The sequence below is a fragment of the Montipora foliosa genome, chromosome 14 (assembly GCF_036669935.1).
Source record: "Montipora foliosa isolate CH-2021 chromosome 14, ASM3666993v2, whole genome shotgun sequence".
Classification (NCBI taxonomy): Eukaryota; Metazoa; Cnidaria; class Anthozoa; order Scleractinia; family Acroporidae; genus Montipora; species Montipora foliosa.
The window spans coordinates 8,732,587-8,750,086 of NC_090882.1; the positions used below are offsets into that span (position 1 = coordinate 8,732,587).

Below are 17,500 nucleotides of genomic sequence, written 5' to 3' on the forward strand. Positions count from 1 at the left end.
TTTTTGAGTAGAGGGGAAACCGGAGTACCCGGATAAAACCTCTTGGTGCAGAGTAGAGAACCAACAAACTCAACCCACATATGACGCCTAGTCTGCGGAGAATCGAACCCGCGCCACATTTCTGGGAGGCGAGTGCTCTCACCACTGCACCATCCCTGAATATTACTGCACTGGGCCTGAGGCCGGACTCTCATGCAATTTATGTGCTTTAATTAAACTACTATTTCCTGCTAGCGCAACATCTTATATGGCAAGCCAGATTGGATGAAACGTGACCAAATTTTGCAGTTCAACGTCTTGTAAAATCTAGCTTTATCATTAGAAACGAATTAAAGCGTGATACACCCAAAATGTGATTCCTTTTGTAGACTGCTTTTACATTGTTGTGTTTCCCCTTCCCCTGACTGACTGACAAACTATTAGCAAATATGCAAACAATTTTGTGATCATCTACAAATGCCGTGATAAAGTTTTTCGCCCACGTGACTAGCAGCCATGTTGGTTTACTGAAAGAGTGATTTGGTTAAGAATAGAGTTCACTTCCCAAAATAATCTCTTACTCCTTCAACATGACTCTATTCTTTTGTTTTACTCCTCTAACATGGCCGCCGTGACTTCACGCGAACACACTTTATTAGTGCAACTTGGTTGCTCCACTCTGTTCTTTCCTTGCTCTTGTAATCGATTTAACATGTAAGTGTTTTTGTTTTATTGCTGTTAATTAAATTTAAAAAAAGACTTCGCAATGAAAGCAGAATAAAAAGATAGAAAGAACAATATACCAAGCTTAAGTTACAAAACAATAAAGCGTACACTAAAAAACTTTGTCTAAACCTGGGCAGTGCAGGAACGCCAAATAAGGGAAGAAGCTGGTGCCAGCACCTTCTCCCTTTGCATACTTTGTTGACTTTCAGGTAAGCTTCGAGCTTCGCAGTTTGGGGGACAGTAAGGGATCCGATGAAGAAAGATTTAATCAGTTGGCATCCTCTGTTGAGAGATTCACTGGCTGTTTACTTGATCCACTCAGAGCTGATAAAAGAAGGCGCGAAGAATTTGGAGATGCTATGGATGCTATCCTAGATGAAGCCATTCAGTTTAAACAAAAACAGGTACCAGGAAGTAAAGAGCATGCCAGACTGCTAGGTCCCTTTCATAGTCATGGCAGCGCTCAATTTGAATTTTGAACAACTTCGGAGACGAATTTCATATTGGTCGGATGCTCAAGGAGCAGTGATTAACCCAACTCGAGCTCAGTGTAAGTTTATAATGGCGGGTTCGTCTCCTTAGAAAGCATTCTGACAGTCCAATCCCGTTGAACAACTCCGTGCTCCTTATTGACTGCAAGAAGCCTGAAGAACTAACCGTGACGGCTGTTAATAAGCCATTTCCGAGTTCATGTCTGCCTTCTCTTCAAAGCGAGTCTAAGTGCGAAGTTTTTGTTATGAAAATTAGTTTTCATTCATATGTAAGAAAGAACTAATTACCATCACAAAACTTCGCACTTAGACTCGCTTTGAAGAGGAGGCAGACATGAACTCGGAAATGGCCTATTCATTTTGCCGACCAAACCCTCCAGGGGCTTAGTTGTGACAAATTTATATTTCATTGTTTCCAGGTTAGCGTAAGGAAAGTTATTTTAAAATTCAGTTTGTTGAACGGAGTTCAACTTTTGGAATTTCACTTTGACTGCAATCATACTTTTTTATGGAAATTAATATCAACTTAGGAGCCAAGATAAATTCCAGTATGGACGTTGCGTTTCAAACTTCTGATAAAACATAGCAAAAGCAGTTTAATTTATTAATGAGCTAATCGTGGGTTCATAATTTTGCCGCTCTATCAGTCAGGAGCTATTATAGCACTTATGGCTGTTTAACAGACCGACAGTTCAGTAATTTTTCCCTCTCTGTTCCAAATACTATCAAAAAGAAATTAACATGATTATTAGGATGTCTAGTAATGTTTACTGTAAGAAATAAACTGTCAATATCGCGCCGTATAAAGTGAGCTCAAATGAGTTTCCTTTGACGTCACAAAACCAACCTGATCAACCAACCTCGTTCCCAGGGTCTCTCTTCTCTGCCTCCCTTGGTCGTTGGAAGAGAGACCCTGAGAACGAGGTTGCCTGATCAACATCATTCAGAGGGCTTTTACTTTTCCCGAATGGTGGGAGGAGAGGCACTGGTAATGACGTTGCACCCTATAATCCTGGCCCCAGTTGTTTAAACGATGGATAGCGCTATCCGCCGGATAAATCACTAACCAGTGGATAAGTTATAGCAAAACCAATTTCGCTTTCCAATGGATAGTGACTTACACGGTGGATAGCGTTATCCACCTTTTGAAGAACTGGGGCCTGATGTCAGAAGTAATGTAATGATTCCGCACTTGAACTATAAATTAACTGCATGAAATTCAAGCAATCATTGCATAAAAATAGAGAAATCATAATTGTCAGGTAAAGTGTCTTTCAGAATATGGTCAGATCCTCCACCCTATCGTATCCCTGATCAATTGTACTGAACATGACTTTTCCCTTTATCTTTCTGCAGTTTTTTACTCATCCAGTCGTATCTACTGAAATGAAACGCAAATGGTATGGCCGTGAGTTTTTGACGAGCGGATGGAACAGGTGGCGACCACTGTTGAATCTTTGGTGTGTTTTCGATCTGGTGTTTTCTCCAATCCTCTATGCTCTATTTTCCTTGATCCACATTCAACGGGAAAAGAAACGAAAAACCCAACGTAAGTGTTGATTTGAACTAGATTTTATCTGGCAGATTTCTAAAAGAGAAGGTCAAAGAACCCAATACAAATGAATTTTTCCTTGAAATCGCACACGCCATCAAACTGGGTAACCAATTAAAGGTAGGTGGGTTGGGATTGATCAGGGATAGTACCCACAAATGCGATTATCTGCAGCGTGCAACGTCCATCTATTTGTGTCACGGGAGTTTCATAGACGTACTTAAGAATTTTCTCGAAAATTCAGACTTCCGCATAATCCCATCAACCAATCAGCAACAGATAGAAACAAAATCAGGCGTTCTAGAGAGAGAAAGAACGTTTGGCAAGCGTTTGTTTTTCTTATTCTATGAGTAGGAATACTGGTCCTGAAAAGTGAGGACCGGACCCCGTTCGATTCATTTTCCAAGGAAAACGTAATCTTAACCTGTCTAACAATTAACCGTGGCTGTAACAACGCCTCGTGTGACTCAGGCTTAGCATGGGAGTTGGAGCCTACAGGTAAAATAATGCTCCTATTCTTGTTTTTGACCCAAACGTTGGGTGACCCTGTAATGGTCTAGTAATCCACCCAGGGGGAGAGGGGGGTGGTCGTGTAGTAATACCTGTGCAGAAAGCGGGTTAAGCTTCGGCCATGTGGGCAACTTTGGCTCGGGAAGGACTTGACACCATCTTTAACTATGCCAGGAGCTATAATCAATTATGCCCTCTGATGATATACAAAACAAACTTCCATTTTTTGAAGACCATTGGTTATGGATCGGGTACGTGGTATGGGTCTTTACGTAGTTTTAGTGTACGGTATGAAAGGTGGTATGATATAGGGTAGCATTAATTGTATTTTTCGTTTATATACTGACAGTATTTCTATTTATGAATTTGATTTCTGTATGCAGTAGGAGTGCATGATATCAGATTTGGAATAGTTGGTATAGAAAAATTCCTTGGACTGCCAAAATGAAGCCTCGTTTGGGAGTCAAAGTGAATTCCTTTCTTTTCCAAAATGGACAAACGTGAAATGCTATTACTTATTACCTATATTTATCAGACAATATAAGAACCTTTTAAATAGTCTGCCTTATAACCTATTATTATATGGCTGGTGTTTCTGGCAGATATAACGCATGCTGTGATTGGCTAAGAGCAGCTAAGCGCCAGAGCATTATTCTCCCGTAATGCCCACGGGCCGATTATAGATTATGCAAATTAGTTTTTTTCTTATTTGTAACTGTTCTGTTAGCCATATAATAAACAACTTAATAACCTCGACCGTTCGGTCGTTAAAGCAAAATCTCAAACCTCGGCCTAGTTGTATTGAACTCGCTGTCGCTCGGTCAATACGGCAAGGCCTCAGTTTGAGATTTTGCTGTAACGACCTCACTCTCGGTTATTAAGTAGTTAATATGACACACACTGCACAAAATTAATTTTAACAAATCAAATTTAGAAATAAGGCAATTTATACTACCGTTACGTTGGCTCCACTGGATGTCAGCATTGCAATATTGTTACGTATGTATCAATTATAACCAATCCTTATGTCTTGTTTTCAATCCCTTCAGGTTCTGACCAAAACAAGAATCGCAAGGTATTAACACTGTACTTAAAAGAAAATATTCTAAAAGGTGCACAAGCTGTTTCCAGTTAGGTTGTGTTAAAACTTGAATTATCTCCGTGTGTTGACGAGACCACCCTCCAGTAGCAAGGTATTGTTACCTTTGGATTAACGTTTATTCAAGATCTTTTTTTCAGTGAAACTGATGTTCCGCTACAACAATAAACAAAACTACCTCATAATCAGAAAAACTCACGTTCTGTGTGAGTCAATTCCCATCGGGGACCGGCTTCTGTCCGCGCGAACTTTAAATGTTTATAACATTGTTAATATATGAGTTAGCGCTGCCCCTTGGTCAGACCTTGTGAAGGGGATTGTTTTGCTGTTAATTTGCAGTTAAATTGATGTTACCGTGGCAACCAGATTTTGACTGGCCATTTTTTAAAAATTGGAATATTCTAGTCTTAATATGCAAAATAACACTGACGATAGCGTGGTGGCTTGCGTTACAAATTCCCCGTAGATACATTATGCAGTATTTTTTAAACCTCTGCTTAAGATATTTTCTTGACTAACATGTTTTTAGTGTATAATACCGTACCTACATCCCTTGGGTAGAAAATGTTTAAAATAGTGAATTAAGAACGTTAACTTGACTAAGACGTCTTGCAATTCTTATCAATAACAATTTTATTTGTGTTCGTTTTTCCGCAGACGACAAAGGCCAAAAAAGGTGTACCAGGTAAGAAAGAAACGGTTTCCTGGAAGGTAAAACTGGGGTAAAAATAAAAATGAAAATAAAAAAAAAAAAATAAAAATAAAACTAAAAATAAAAATATATTTAATTTTGGCTGACATGTGGATTTTCAATGATTTCTATTTTAAGTAAGAGCACATTTACAGTACTAAACGTTGGTTGGGACAAATTTAAGGCCGCCGCACAATAGCCGTTTTTTTGTCTCGACTAACCGCATGGATGCTTGGAGCCGACTCATCCAAAAGCAAGATGGCGCCATGTTGGAAAAAGCGTTTGCTTACGTGACTCTCATAACGCTTCCTAACTGGTTGCGGCGCGCACGAGCCCCGGCAAATTGTCTTGGTCCACCGCACACTAGCCAACATGGCCCTACAAGACTTTTTGAGACCTAGCACTGTCAGATATTGCCCGACAAGCCCCGATCTTGTCGTAGACTTGTCTGAATTCACCGCACCCTAGCCGACAAGTCAAGATTTTTCGTCGCCCGACAAAAAATCGGCTACTGTGCGGGCGGCTTTTGGAGACAGTCGTGAATAATTTACAGCTTTTCTATTGCCCTTTGTTTGGAAGTAAGGCACAGGGCAAACCTCAAATCTTAGTCGAACTTAATTCGTCGAACCTATTAATTTTGAAATAGGCGCATGAACGGTGCGACGTTTACCGCAATCAAGTTCCACTCAAATTAATTGGTTCGACTTAACAAGTCGGATAGTGCGACAGGGTTCTAAACACGCTCTGAACTCAATGAAAAAATCATGCAAATTAGAAAATAATCGATTCAAATGTGATGGACTACGCAAACGTCACAAGAATACCGACTCTACCCCATCTGCCAAACGCTATCCCCCCACCCTCTTGTCGAGCATGCGCTGTACAAATACAGTCTCGCGACCGGGAATGGCGAGCTCTCGAAAGTCATTACTGACTCTCTCACAGCGTGATAGAAATGACCGCTGCTCCAGTATATCAGCGACGACTGTTCTCAGAGCTGTAAGTGATTCGAGTCTTCTCTTTCTATTTTTTGAACTTAATTACCAAAGAGAGGCCCGACTAGCACGGTATCTCGACATTTTTCTACCAAGTCCTAGCAGTAACTAGCCACGCATCGAGTAGCTAGCACGGGGACATGTGCTGATTCCCGTGTTTTAATGACGTGCAACTTGAGAAATAGGATCGACGCAGGTTCGACGTTTCCTACCACGCTGAAATGACATCGACTCTGTGGAACCTACTTTTAATAAATTTGACGTGACTGAGATTCGGCGTTTACCCTATGCCTTAGTGTTTCTTGAATGGTCGAGCGTTATATTTCCTTGCAACAAAAAATGAACATTTTGTTTAACTAAGATGCGTAAGAAAAGTTCACTTAAGAATGTCTCAAAATGCACCAAATCGGACGTGCAATACAAAGGCCACATTGCACCAGGCCTTATAAGTTAAGATATGGAATACCTGTAAGGATTATAAAATATTGGGCAACCTGGGTACACGTGGTGTTGCTCTGAGTCAAGAGACACCGCGCGTTTAATTATAGGGTCGTTGAAGTGAGAGGCGGGACACTCTCAACTTGCACGTTGACTCAACTCGCAATGCCTAATTTGTTCTCAGAAGAGAAAGTTCTTTCCTCCTAACAGACACAGATAGTTTGGAGTTCACTTTGGTGAAAAGTTAAGGGGAAAATTGTCTCTATAAGAAGGGTACATCAGAAAAAAAACAGGATCCAATTAAATATACAGCAGGTGGATGTAAAATGTGTAGAGAAGTTCTTACGGTTGATTCAGCGTACCTGCTTGGGGTTGCCCCCCCTCCCCCTCCCCCTTCGCCTGATATTCCCAGAGTTAAAGGTAAACCCATTCTCACAACAGGCTGCCTCTCGTTCCCAAAATCAGCCTTCAATAAGCTCTCCAAATGTGATGCAAAAGATATACGTCCTGTTCGTTGCCTTTTCTGTTTCTAGATTATAAGTTGGTTCCTTGTTGGCTACTCTAGCCGGGTGCATAAATGTTACTGACCTTCCCATTGAGGGAGAAGCTGTAAGATTTTTGGCCGCTGTGTACCACGAAGAACGAAGGATTGATGAGTGACGAGCTGATGCAGTGGCTGATGAAAGGCCTTTAGTCACCTTGTTGCTCTATTTTTTATCCGTAGTGACACAAATTTATCTAATGTACATGGAGACACCTTACTTCAAGTTTGTTCGTGACACGCTCAGCTACATAGTTTTGTTGGTTCTTCATTACGCTTTGTGTCTAGCGCCATCAACCATGGCGTTTAGTGGGCTAGAGTGGACCATTCTTATTTTCTTCATTGGTCGTTATCTGGTAGAGCGACAACAGCTCTCTGACGTTATGGACCATCTGAAGAAACAAAGAGGCAAAAGCTATCAATCCAACTTTACAACTGCATTTAAAACACTCTTGATATACCAAAGGTAGCGCTTTAATTATATATTTTGTTCCGAAAAGCAAGTTCCAATAGATAATGGCTGCCTTGCGACGTAATAATTGGGACACAAGACCCTTGTGCAACTAAAGGTAACATTCTAAGTGCAGATGTTTTCCTTGAAAACTTGGCCACTTTCCCTGAAATTTACCTTGAAACAATTTTGTAAGACAGGCCAATGTCTAGTCAATTTGGTTTTACCACTATTTCATTGGGTGATGCTCTATGTACCAAGTCAATATGTGCACCATAGTGTCGTTCTATTGTGTGAAGTCTTTTCTGTTGTTGTTTTAGGGCTGTGCCCTTTTTCGAGTTCTTTGTGACGTAACTCGGAACTTGCTATTGAATTGGTATATGGCACTTGACCCATTCCATTTTACAACTGGTAGCTCTTCAGAAATAGGAACATACCTGTTTTTAATTTTCTATTGTTTTATCTCGTTTTTGGTCGATTTTGCTCGCTTTCAGAAGCCAAATATCAAAATGCTGGAAACAAAATGGCCTCTATTTATAAATCATGATGTATTACTCTCGTCATCTGGTGTCATTAGAGTCCATTACGAATCTTAATGGAAACCGCCATCTTAGACATAATAACCCACTGAAGCTTCTTTATCTTAGCTTTAACACTCTCGAGGTTATGGAGGAATTGATTGACTGACAGACTGACTGACTGACTGACTGACTGATCGGCTTTCAAACCCGTGTGTGTTTTTTTCTTATTCATCAGAGATTTATGGAACAGGCTGGACATTATCAGTCTACTAATTTACGTAATAATACTTGTGCTGAGAACATCCGCGTTTATCACATCTCGATCTGTGGAGGACAACCGAGTTCTAGTCGTCTCTGGGTACCTATACAGCGTTAATACCCTGGTCCTCACGTTCCGAGTGTTTGGCCACGTAATGGAGCAATCGAAACATGTTGGAACCATACAGATTGCCTTGTTTAGTATTCTCAAGGACGTTCGCACAATATTTTGGCAGTTCACAGCTGCGATCTTTGCATTCTCTATTGCTGTAACAAAAGTTTACATGGCAGAGAAATCTTTTCTCGGAAATGGAAGTGACAGACAGGACATGTAAGTATGTGATTCTTTGATCATTACTTTGGTTTTGGTTCTACGACACTCAATTGGAAACTGATCATCCGGCTTCTATTAAGGTGAAGGTTAACGTGAAGGTAAATATTTGATGATTAGCTGGTTAGTATCAACAACAACAACAGCAGCGACAAAACAGCTTCATTAAAGTCTCAAGGTTATCTAGCTGCGCACAAGAGCTCTATACTAATGGGGAAGACTACAAATCAAATTTAATTTAATCAATTTAAAAGTCCATTCGATTCTACACTAAAATTCAAAGTACTAAGATTCAAAACATTTACATTGATGTCTTCCCATTTATGTGGAACATAAGGTACAACTTTAACAGAAATTAGTTTTAAGAATTTTGAAGAGGTCAGATTTACGAATAAAGGATTTAAGGACGGTGCCTACTAATTCAAAGGTATTTTTTTCCCGGTTTATGAATACGCGGGAAAAGCAGATCTTAAGAAGTGTTATTGGAATCCAAAAAGAAAATGGGGGATAACCACGCATTTCTCAAAGGTAATTATTTTCAACAATTTTTGTAAAAAGCTTTAGAATACAAAGCAATGTATGGCGTTCTTTTACAAATTGAAGCTCAAATATCTCTGAAAAATGCGTCGTTGCCATAAAAATTTCTTTTTGGATACCAAGAGTACTTGCTGAGTTCTGCCTTCTCCGCAAAGTTTTAAGGACGTTCGCGCCCATTGCTACTGCGCATTTTTTCGCGCATGTCACGCACACGTCATGCATCTCAGTCCACGAAGGTAAACCCGATGCTAAAGGCGCAAACATTTTCCATAAGAATGGAACGTGACCCAGGTCTTCTCGGAAATGTCACGCAATGACATGACAGTGCGAATATACCATCGCTTTGAGAACTTCGCAGCGATTTTACTCTCTTGAATGCTCGGTGACCCCTATTTTTCTTTCCGTAGATCACTTGCGTGCGTGAGAAGTTACAAATATTTCGCCTTTTATGCTTTTATATGTAGCCTTTTTCAAGGGCTATTTCACCTCAGAAAAAGACATCAGCTGCAAAGGTTAATTTAGTTATATTAGTTATGTTGAATTGAGTACGTTTACCAGATCTAAATTTCCCTAATGTAGCTTTTTTTATTGCTGACAGTTGTAAGCTAAGATCGTCTTAAAATTACGCAAGCTTCTAAAAGTGCACCTCATGATCTCGAAAACGAACACGGTGACCGCCCCATTTTTTTTGCCTTTTTGGCAGAAGTAGATCATTACCTTTCTGCGTGGCAAGTTTAAAAAAAATCCGCACATGGGAACATTTTGGGCGCGACCGTCCTTAAACTGCGCAAAAATATCCCTGTATTGGTAAGCACCACCAATAGGAAACCTGAGTATCTTGCGACGCGCAGAACGTATGCGCAGTAGCAATTGTAGGCACCGTCCTATATAAATTGACTTAGTGATGAAAGTTTCTGGCTTCAGTCGGGAGGTCGTTCCATATTTTTGGTCTTGCATACCGGCAACAGAAGAAAAACGCAGAATGGTTAAATAAAGTTATGCGTAAATACTTGATCGTGAGTCCTTAGTTTGAGTGTACCTTAAGCCTTTCATTTCTTCTTCAGTAAATGTTTATCTAGGGACTATGCATTTTCCCAAACATCAGTGACTTTTTGTTTGCAATAGGAGAAATTCCCAATCATTTATTTTTAAAAGAACTTTTGTGTGTCCTGTTTCCCCAATTGTACTCCCCTCAAGAAAATCATCAGGCTATGCATACGATTGGAAGAGAGCAGTAAAATCAACATGAAATTGCACTCCGCACCGATTTAATTTCTCATGGTACTTCTTAAAAAGATTGATGTCAATCACAGGCAGCTTAGCCGTTTTAATTTTTTTGTAATTAATTACGACAACAATTTTTTTGTAATTAATTACGACAACAACAACAACGACAACAAATACAAGTTAACAAAAAAAGAGATCAATGAGCAAAAAGGCAAATGCAAAGGACAGCGGTTAGCGAAAAGCAAAAAACTATACGTCTTTTCCGTTTTTTCCCTTGGGTAAAAAGGCACAGTCATAGTGAATAAACAAAACAGAAACAGGCTTTAACAAATGTAGAGAAGGTATTTATATCTCATTAATTTTTTGGATTTTTTGGAGACTCAGGTCTAAAGGCTTATGTAAGGCAGAAAGTGTTCCCATTTCGTTTTGACAGTAGAGGCATTGTTTTCTATTTGATAAATGTGTTTAAGATAAAGCAAAAAAAAGTTTAAATTGGGGTTATGTTCTCTTAGGCGACAAAGCCAGATATAGTATTTGGCAATTAGGCAACAGAAATTGATTTGGAGTTTGTGTTTAGAGCTATCCGGCCTCAGACCCAAAGCTGTATTTATATGTAAGTAATTGTGTTCACTCAAAGGAAGTTGGCAAGACTCGTCATCATCATCATGAATCCTTATGGCCCCCATTGAGGTATAGGACAGCGAGTTGGCAAGATTACAACCACATAAAAAGACTATCCCATTTTTTTTTAGTTTCTTCACCTCTACGTTTTAATTTCTACCCCAAAAATAAGAATTTTAAGGACACCCTGAGTTTACTTTAAGGAGGACTGGTTCTTCGTGAATAAGAGTTTTTAAAAGGTCTGATTTAATTTCCTGGATGTACAGCAAATGCATTCCCCATTTCTCCAATTCGTGACGTTCTTGTAAGGTGGCTTGTGCAATTTTGAACTCTCAATACATCACAGCAATGCATTTGTTACGAATTTTAAGATTGGTTTGTTTGACTTACCCTACCAAAAACACACCTGATCGACGGTACGACTTTGTGATTTGCTGTGGTGGTTGTTATGATGGGATAGCCTTTTTATTAGTTCGTAAAAAAATTACTACTGTGCATACGTCACACCAGTGTCTAAAACAATTTTGCTGATTTATTTATTTTTTAGCTTTTGTAAAACGTCTGGAATTTCTTGGTAAGTAGGAACACCGAAACTATTTTTCAAGCACGTGATGTTCTTGCTAGCATCACTAACATAATTTAACAACGTGATAGTTATGTCGGATACGTTGAGCTGTCAATCATGAGCGTTTCATGTTTTCTTTAGATCATTTACGTGTTTTCCTATTGGGTTCATCTTCCTGATTGAGGAAGGGGCTAGGGATTTACAAGATGGTAGATCTCACACAACTATGATTTAGAAATCATGACGTGACTCTTACGTCATCGTGGAAATAAGACAGTTAAGAAGTGGAATCAATCTGAATGCACCATGAACAGTGAATACTGGAACAGCACAGCTCAGAAGTGCTTTCATTTGAATGGTCATACCAGTGAGGTTTCTTACGGACCTAACTGCCAGAGCTGCATCTTGTAAAACAGAACCGGTATGATTTTGAAGCCACATGACAGATCAACTAATTTCTGTTGTTTAGTAAAGTCATGTTTTTTATGATTTTTCCTCTTTCGACAGCTGGTGGGCGATAATCTCACAAATGGGTTGGTCTCTACTTGGACAAGCAGAGGAATTTGAACCCATGAAATCTGTAGATTCCCATTCAGTATTCCTTGCAAGAGTTCTCTACGCAGGCTTTCTAATCATGGGAGTCATCCTACTTGTAAACATGCTTATAGCCCTGCTATCAAACACGTATCGGCGAATACAGGTGAGATAGAGCGCTTTTCAATTGAGTGTCGAAAGTAATTCGCGTTTGGTTTGTTTTTGCTTTACTTTACTCTGTGCTTGGTTAGCAAAACTCGCGCCACTTTCTCAACCAATGAGAAGCAAAACCAAAACCAACTTGCTCGCATGCGTTTTCCCGCGCTTGGCGCGAGTTGCATGTAATTGCTTTAAATGCTGATTGGTTCATGACGTTGTTTTCGTCTGTTGTTATTGGCCAGAGTTATTACTTTGGTTTTGCTTCTACGACACTCAATTGAAAACTGCTCTAATACTTACAGAACATTAATAATTTATAGGGAAAGTACGGTCTAGAAAAGGTTTCTCTTAATCGAAAGTTATTTACCCGTATTGTCATACTTGACCACTCATTTGGACTAAATGTGTTTAAATAGCCAACAATAACGCTGCAAAAATAGGCAAATTTAAATTGAAATCCGCCATCTTTGTTTTTGTGTATGCAAACGAGGCTATGACGTAGCAATAGTCAAGGATTTCTCCGGATGACTAAATGTACTTGATGTAAACAAGAAAACACAGGCGAGGAGAGCAATGCTTTGTAGAATTGAATCTTAATCCATAGGCTAAACTGTATTCATATTGGCTCCACCTCTGAACAGATTTACCTTGTGGTCGTTAAAACAGGGTTTTATATGTGAGTTATATGCGGGAGTTTTACAAAGCGCATGCAGTGCTATCCCGTGCTCATTGCTGTGAAATAAATACCTGGAAATCAAGTTTAATCTGTCTAGCGTGGCTTTCTACGAGATCCCTGTTACAACTTCAAAACAAACGATCGATCACCACATTTCAAGTTACGTTTATTAGCGCATAACAGTGAAAGTCGTCTATATATGGCTTGACTCAGTTTTCTCGCTCCAATATAATGATATTTTGGACTAGTTGACTGAGATTTCCGTATGAAGCGAATGTCACCAAGACCAATATTCATATACCTGAAGATCCCGCTTGAAGTCCTCCTTGGTAAAATGACAGACCCGAACAGACAATATAGCAGTCAGGTTGTCACGTTCGAGGAATCCATCCACGTTTTATTTTCGCCGGCCAACTTTTCTTTAAATTTTAATTTGCCGGTGTTAGGACTCCAATGTCCTAACAGAGGAAGAAGACCATTTAGCGTCTTAGACAGCATCACTAGAGACCTGAACATCCAGTTAGAAGATTTGCCTGCCCTCATGAATGACAGAGAAGAGTGGCGAGAAGTTGTGAAGAATTGCTCGACTGTGGTCGACTAACTAACTAACTAACTAACTAAGCTTCGGTTTTTTAAAATTTTTATATGTGTTCTCAAGTCTAGACATGTGTCTAGTTTCATCCCCATCGAAAGCGTACACCCCAACAGCGGTAAAAGCCTTGCTACATGTATTGAACAATATCTGAAAGTTTCGTTGGCTTATTCTAAATTAAACGCTTCCCCGTGCAAAAGCGAACAAATACGTTTGCTGAAGCATCGAAGACGACTGTCGATGAAGGAAGAAAGTGAAAAAGGTACGCTTGTCGAATATTTCGTTGTCGCATGTTTAAGGTTTTTGTCTTGTTTACATTTGCTCTGGATGATTTTTGCCGCATAGTTTGGTTGACTAGAAAATCTATAAATATTTAGTGGCTTGAGTTTCTGTAGCACTTATGGCCTACATGGCCTACTACCTATTGAACCACAAGACTGTTTACCATAGTTCATCTTACATTTGAATTTCTCGAAGCAGAAAGGTCACATAACATTGAGAAAGTGATCACGGAACCAAGAATTTAGTAAGGGCGAACACGTTTGTTGACTATTGCTACGTCATAACACGTCATATTCAAGATGGCGCTCTCCAAGTCACGAAAGAGGCAACTTCAAAGTGCTCTTGTCACATTTTAACAGGGAACTGGACAAAATGGCAATTATTTTCGAATTTTCTGTTGAAACGTTTTCGTGATTTAGAGGAACTTTTTCTAGACCGTACTTTCCCTTTAAGTGAGAGAACACACCACGAGGGAGGTTTGTAAATCTGATATTACCTAATTACAATAAAATTTGGTGAACTTCTCCAGAAATCATTACTGCACAGTAATGGTTCAAGACGTTATATCACACACTCGGAGAAGTGTTTCATCGGGTATAATTAAATACACTTTGAAGGAGACTTCGGCTGAGCCTCGTTTGAGGTGGCTCAAACCAGTTTTAACACTTGAAAGAAACGTTCTTATTAGAAGGATTGACACCTTAACACTTTATCACTTAAAAGCAATGTTATGGCACCATATCAAACACCAATTATTGTTGAAAAAGATTGGTTCATTTCTGTGACGTAAAAGGTACCGTGGAAACAGGAAAGCCATCATGCCAAAAACACCCCATATGTTGGCTTTAGCTACTCATATCTCAAAAACGAACTTCGTGACCCCCATTTTTTATTTCTGAATTGTAATCAGCATGCCAGAATGAAGCTTTCTACACAGTTTAAAAAAATTCTGTGGAGCGGATTCAGAGCCACCTTACATAATTGAAAACCTAAGGTAGCTCTGAATCCTCTACACAGAATTTTTTTAAACTTTGCAAAGAGTTTCATCTTGGCTTGCTGATCACGTTTGTGCAATAAAAAAATTGAGGTCACCAACTTCGCTTTTCATATATGAGCAACTAAACCCAAAATATAGGGTATTTTGCAAGGCTTTCTGTTGCCATGGTAACTTGTTACGTCATAAAAATGAATGAATCTTGTTTAGAAATGATTGATATTTCACATGGTACCATAACATTGCTGTTAAGTGATAAAGTGTTGTAGTGTTAATTCTTCTAATAACAAGGCCTCTTGAAAGTGTTGAAACTGGTTTGAGCCACCTTAACCTACTTCTTGGTGTTTGCAAATTGTTAAAACACTCTTTCTCGTGTTTGATATGTACATCTGTTCATCTAAGTAAAGGGTCAGACTTTTGATTCTCCACGGCACTGCATAGCTGAATACATTTAATTGAACTGCATAGCATAATATGATGGATACTTCTACTCTCATGGCCCTCACCCAATTGTAATTCATAATACAAATAGTCAACTCAGTTGTTACCAAACCCGACAAGAAGTTTCAGTAGGGGGACCAAGAAATTTTACGCCAGAAAATTAAAAACACCGGTTCAGACAGTTTAGACAGCGTTTAGAAAAAAAATGGTCTAAGTCAAATTAAATCTGGCCAACTTTAATATATAAACTCTGTTCAGTGTAAACAGTGCCAAGGAGTTATACAAGACAGACTTATAAACAATTTTTTGCTGTAAGAATTCACTTGCAAACAGACGTCAAGATTCAATTTTCTGAAACCCTGTTCTAAATTAGACTTCGTTTAAATAACCGACCCAATATGTCTGTATGAAGAGGCAAGTCAAGGGGGCCTGGTCACAAATTAAGTCACGAAACATAATTTTGCTTTTGACGAATCACGTAACGAAAACTTACACATTTTTCAGTAAATCACGTTTCACTGACCGCAACAATGGAAAATCATGGGGTCCCGAAATAACCTCCCCCCTCCCCCCGTCCCCCATCCTTACCACATTAATTAAGTTTGAGGACAAATAGACCCAAGGGTGGGTCTATTGGGTTGTCGGAGTCACAATAAGTTTTGCCACACCCCCTAAACCATGCGAAGGAATATAAATAAACCCTATGTTCTCTTTCTTATATTTTCAAGGAGAATTCGTTGAAGGAGTGGTCATTCAAAAGAGCGGTTACAATTCAAACATATGATGCCTATGATCCAATACCAGTACCTTTTAACATCATATACAGTGTCTTAAAGGTGCTTAGACTGGTGAAACCCAAAGACAGAAAGAAGGGAATGGTAAAGTGGAATTATCATAGTGATGAGTTTTTTACAAGGTTGAAAGTTCGAAAAGTGGTCCCCATTTTCTCTTTCTGGTTGATTTCATGGGGAACTTGGGAACAACCACGTAGATAGCAACGACAGCGTCACAAAACAAAGGGTGTGATGACGGCAGCCGGGATCATTGCACATGTTGCATGGGCATTTCTCGGTTGTATTGCTGAAATGACCAACTGATTCAGATTTTTTATGGAGAACGTGAGCACATGACACTTGAACTTATAATTCACCGGCTATCTGAAGTTCATCGCCTCTCCTACCAATTTAGTCCCTGATTATAGTCCAGCCGCAATGAACAAGTTGAACTAGTACTAATAATCACTTAATAATTCAACTGAACTGACTGCTGAAAGTGTCTCCTTTCACAAAAGTATTGTTGCATGGTACGAACAGAATAGAGCTGTCACTTAGTTAGCCAAAAGTCAAACAGCGCTGAAGTATTTTTCTTGTTCTTTTTTCAAGGAAATAATGTTGGACACTCTTGTCTTCGAACTTGATAGGGAATACTTCGCTGAACATGGAAATTACTTCCCTTTAACAGGTAACACCTTTGGTAGTAATGTTAGGCGACAAACTAAGGAGCTAACCCTCGAGACGTTAAGGTTGGAATAAAGCTCTCACTGAACGTGGCCAATTCACCTCATCAATTTAGTGGAGGAAACCAAATTGCCATTTTCGTTTCCACATTTTATTCAAAACTGAATTACTATTTTCCACGGGCAATCACTATCCATAATTCGTCCGCCGGAAGGACTTAAGTATCCTTACTACGGTGTCTCTGAAGTCTGAACGAAAAAACACGATTCCGCCACGTGATCAATTTAATTAAACTATAACCCCTCAGACTCGAAGAAAATTGATTACACAAACTGAGCTTGCACAACGGTTTTCACTTAGATATGCTGCACCTGTAATGTGAGATAATCGCTTCCGTAGATTACTGGCGGACTCAGGCATATAACCAAATTTGCGTTATAAGTTACTGAAAGAAGCCTTAATCACGCTAGTGGTAAACAATAATGAAAAGATATAGAGTGTTTTCACTCAAGTGACTGGTGGCCATTTTAGTTTACATTAACAAAGAAAATGTTTGCATGAAAATAAAGCTCAGTTCCCAAAGGATTGGTTTGGCACACCAAGAGGGCGATCTTTCCTCACGTCATTACTCATTAGCATGCGACATTGCTTAGATAAGGCATCACGCTAGATATGACTTCACACATTTAAACAGCTTATGAAACTTAGTAATTGCTGAAATTTTTAGCTATTTAGATGTAATACTGAAGGAGATATTGCTTTTCAAAGAGTGCAAAAATTCTGTGTGGCAAAAGCGCTAATGAGGCCTTACATACTTTCTAAAATTTTGAGT

At 39.3% G+C, this 17,500-nt stretch overlaps 1 protein-coding gene across 2 annotated transcripts in view; it reads left to right on the forward strand.

Annotated features, from left to right (window-relative positions):
* The window catches only part of LOC137985265 (short transient receptor potential channel 4-like), a 51,219-nt gene that overhangs the window by 17,762 nt on the left and 15,957 nt on the right, over window positions 1–17,500 (forward strand). For both annotated transcript variants that reach the window (XM_068832832.1, XM_068832833.1), the window contains exons 6-15: window positions 915–1,109; window positions 2,553–2,745; window positions 4,308–4,333; window positions 5,015–5,042; window positions 7,206–7,488; window positions 8,230–8,583; window positions 11,516–11,542; window positions 12,041–12,233; window positions 15,940–16,089; window positions 16,594–16,672. In XM_068832832.1, the coding sequence (XP_068688933.1) occupies window positions 915–1,109; window positions 2,553–2,745; window positions 4,308–4,333; window positions 5,015–5,042; window positions 7,206–7,488; window positions 8,230–8,583; window positions 11,516–11,542; window positions 12,041–12,233; window positions 15,940–16,089; window positions 16,594–16,672 (1,528 nt within the window). The remainder of the gene's footprint in view (window positions 1–914; window positions 1,110–2,552; window positions 2,746–4,307; window positions 4,334–5,014; window positions 5,043–7,205; window positions 7,489–8,229; window positions 8,584–11,515; window positions 11,543–12,040; window positions 12,234–15,939; window positions 16,090–16,593; window positions 16,673–17,500) is intronic.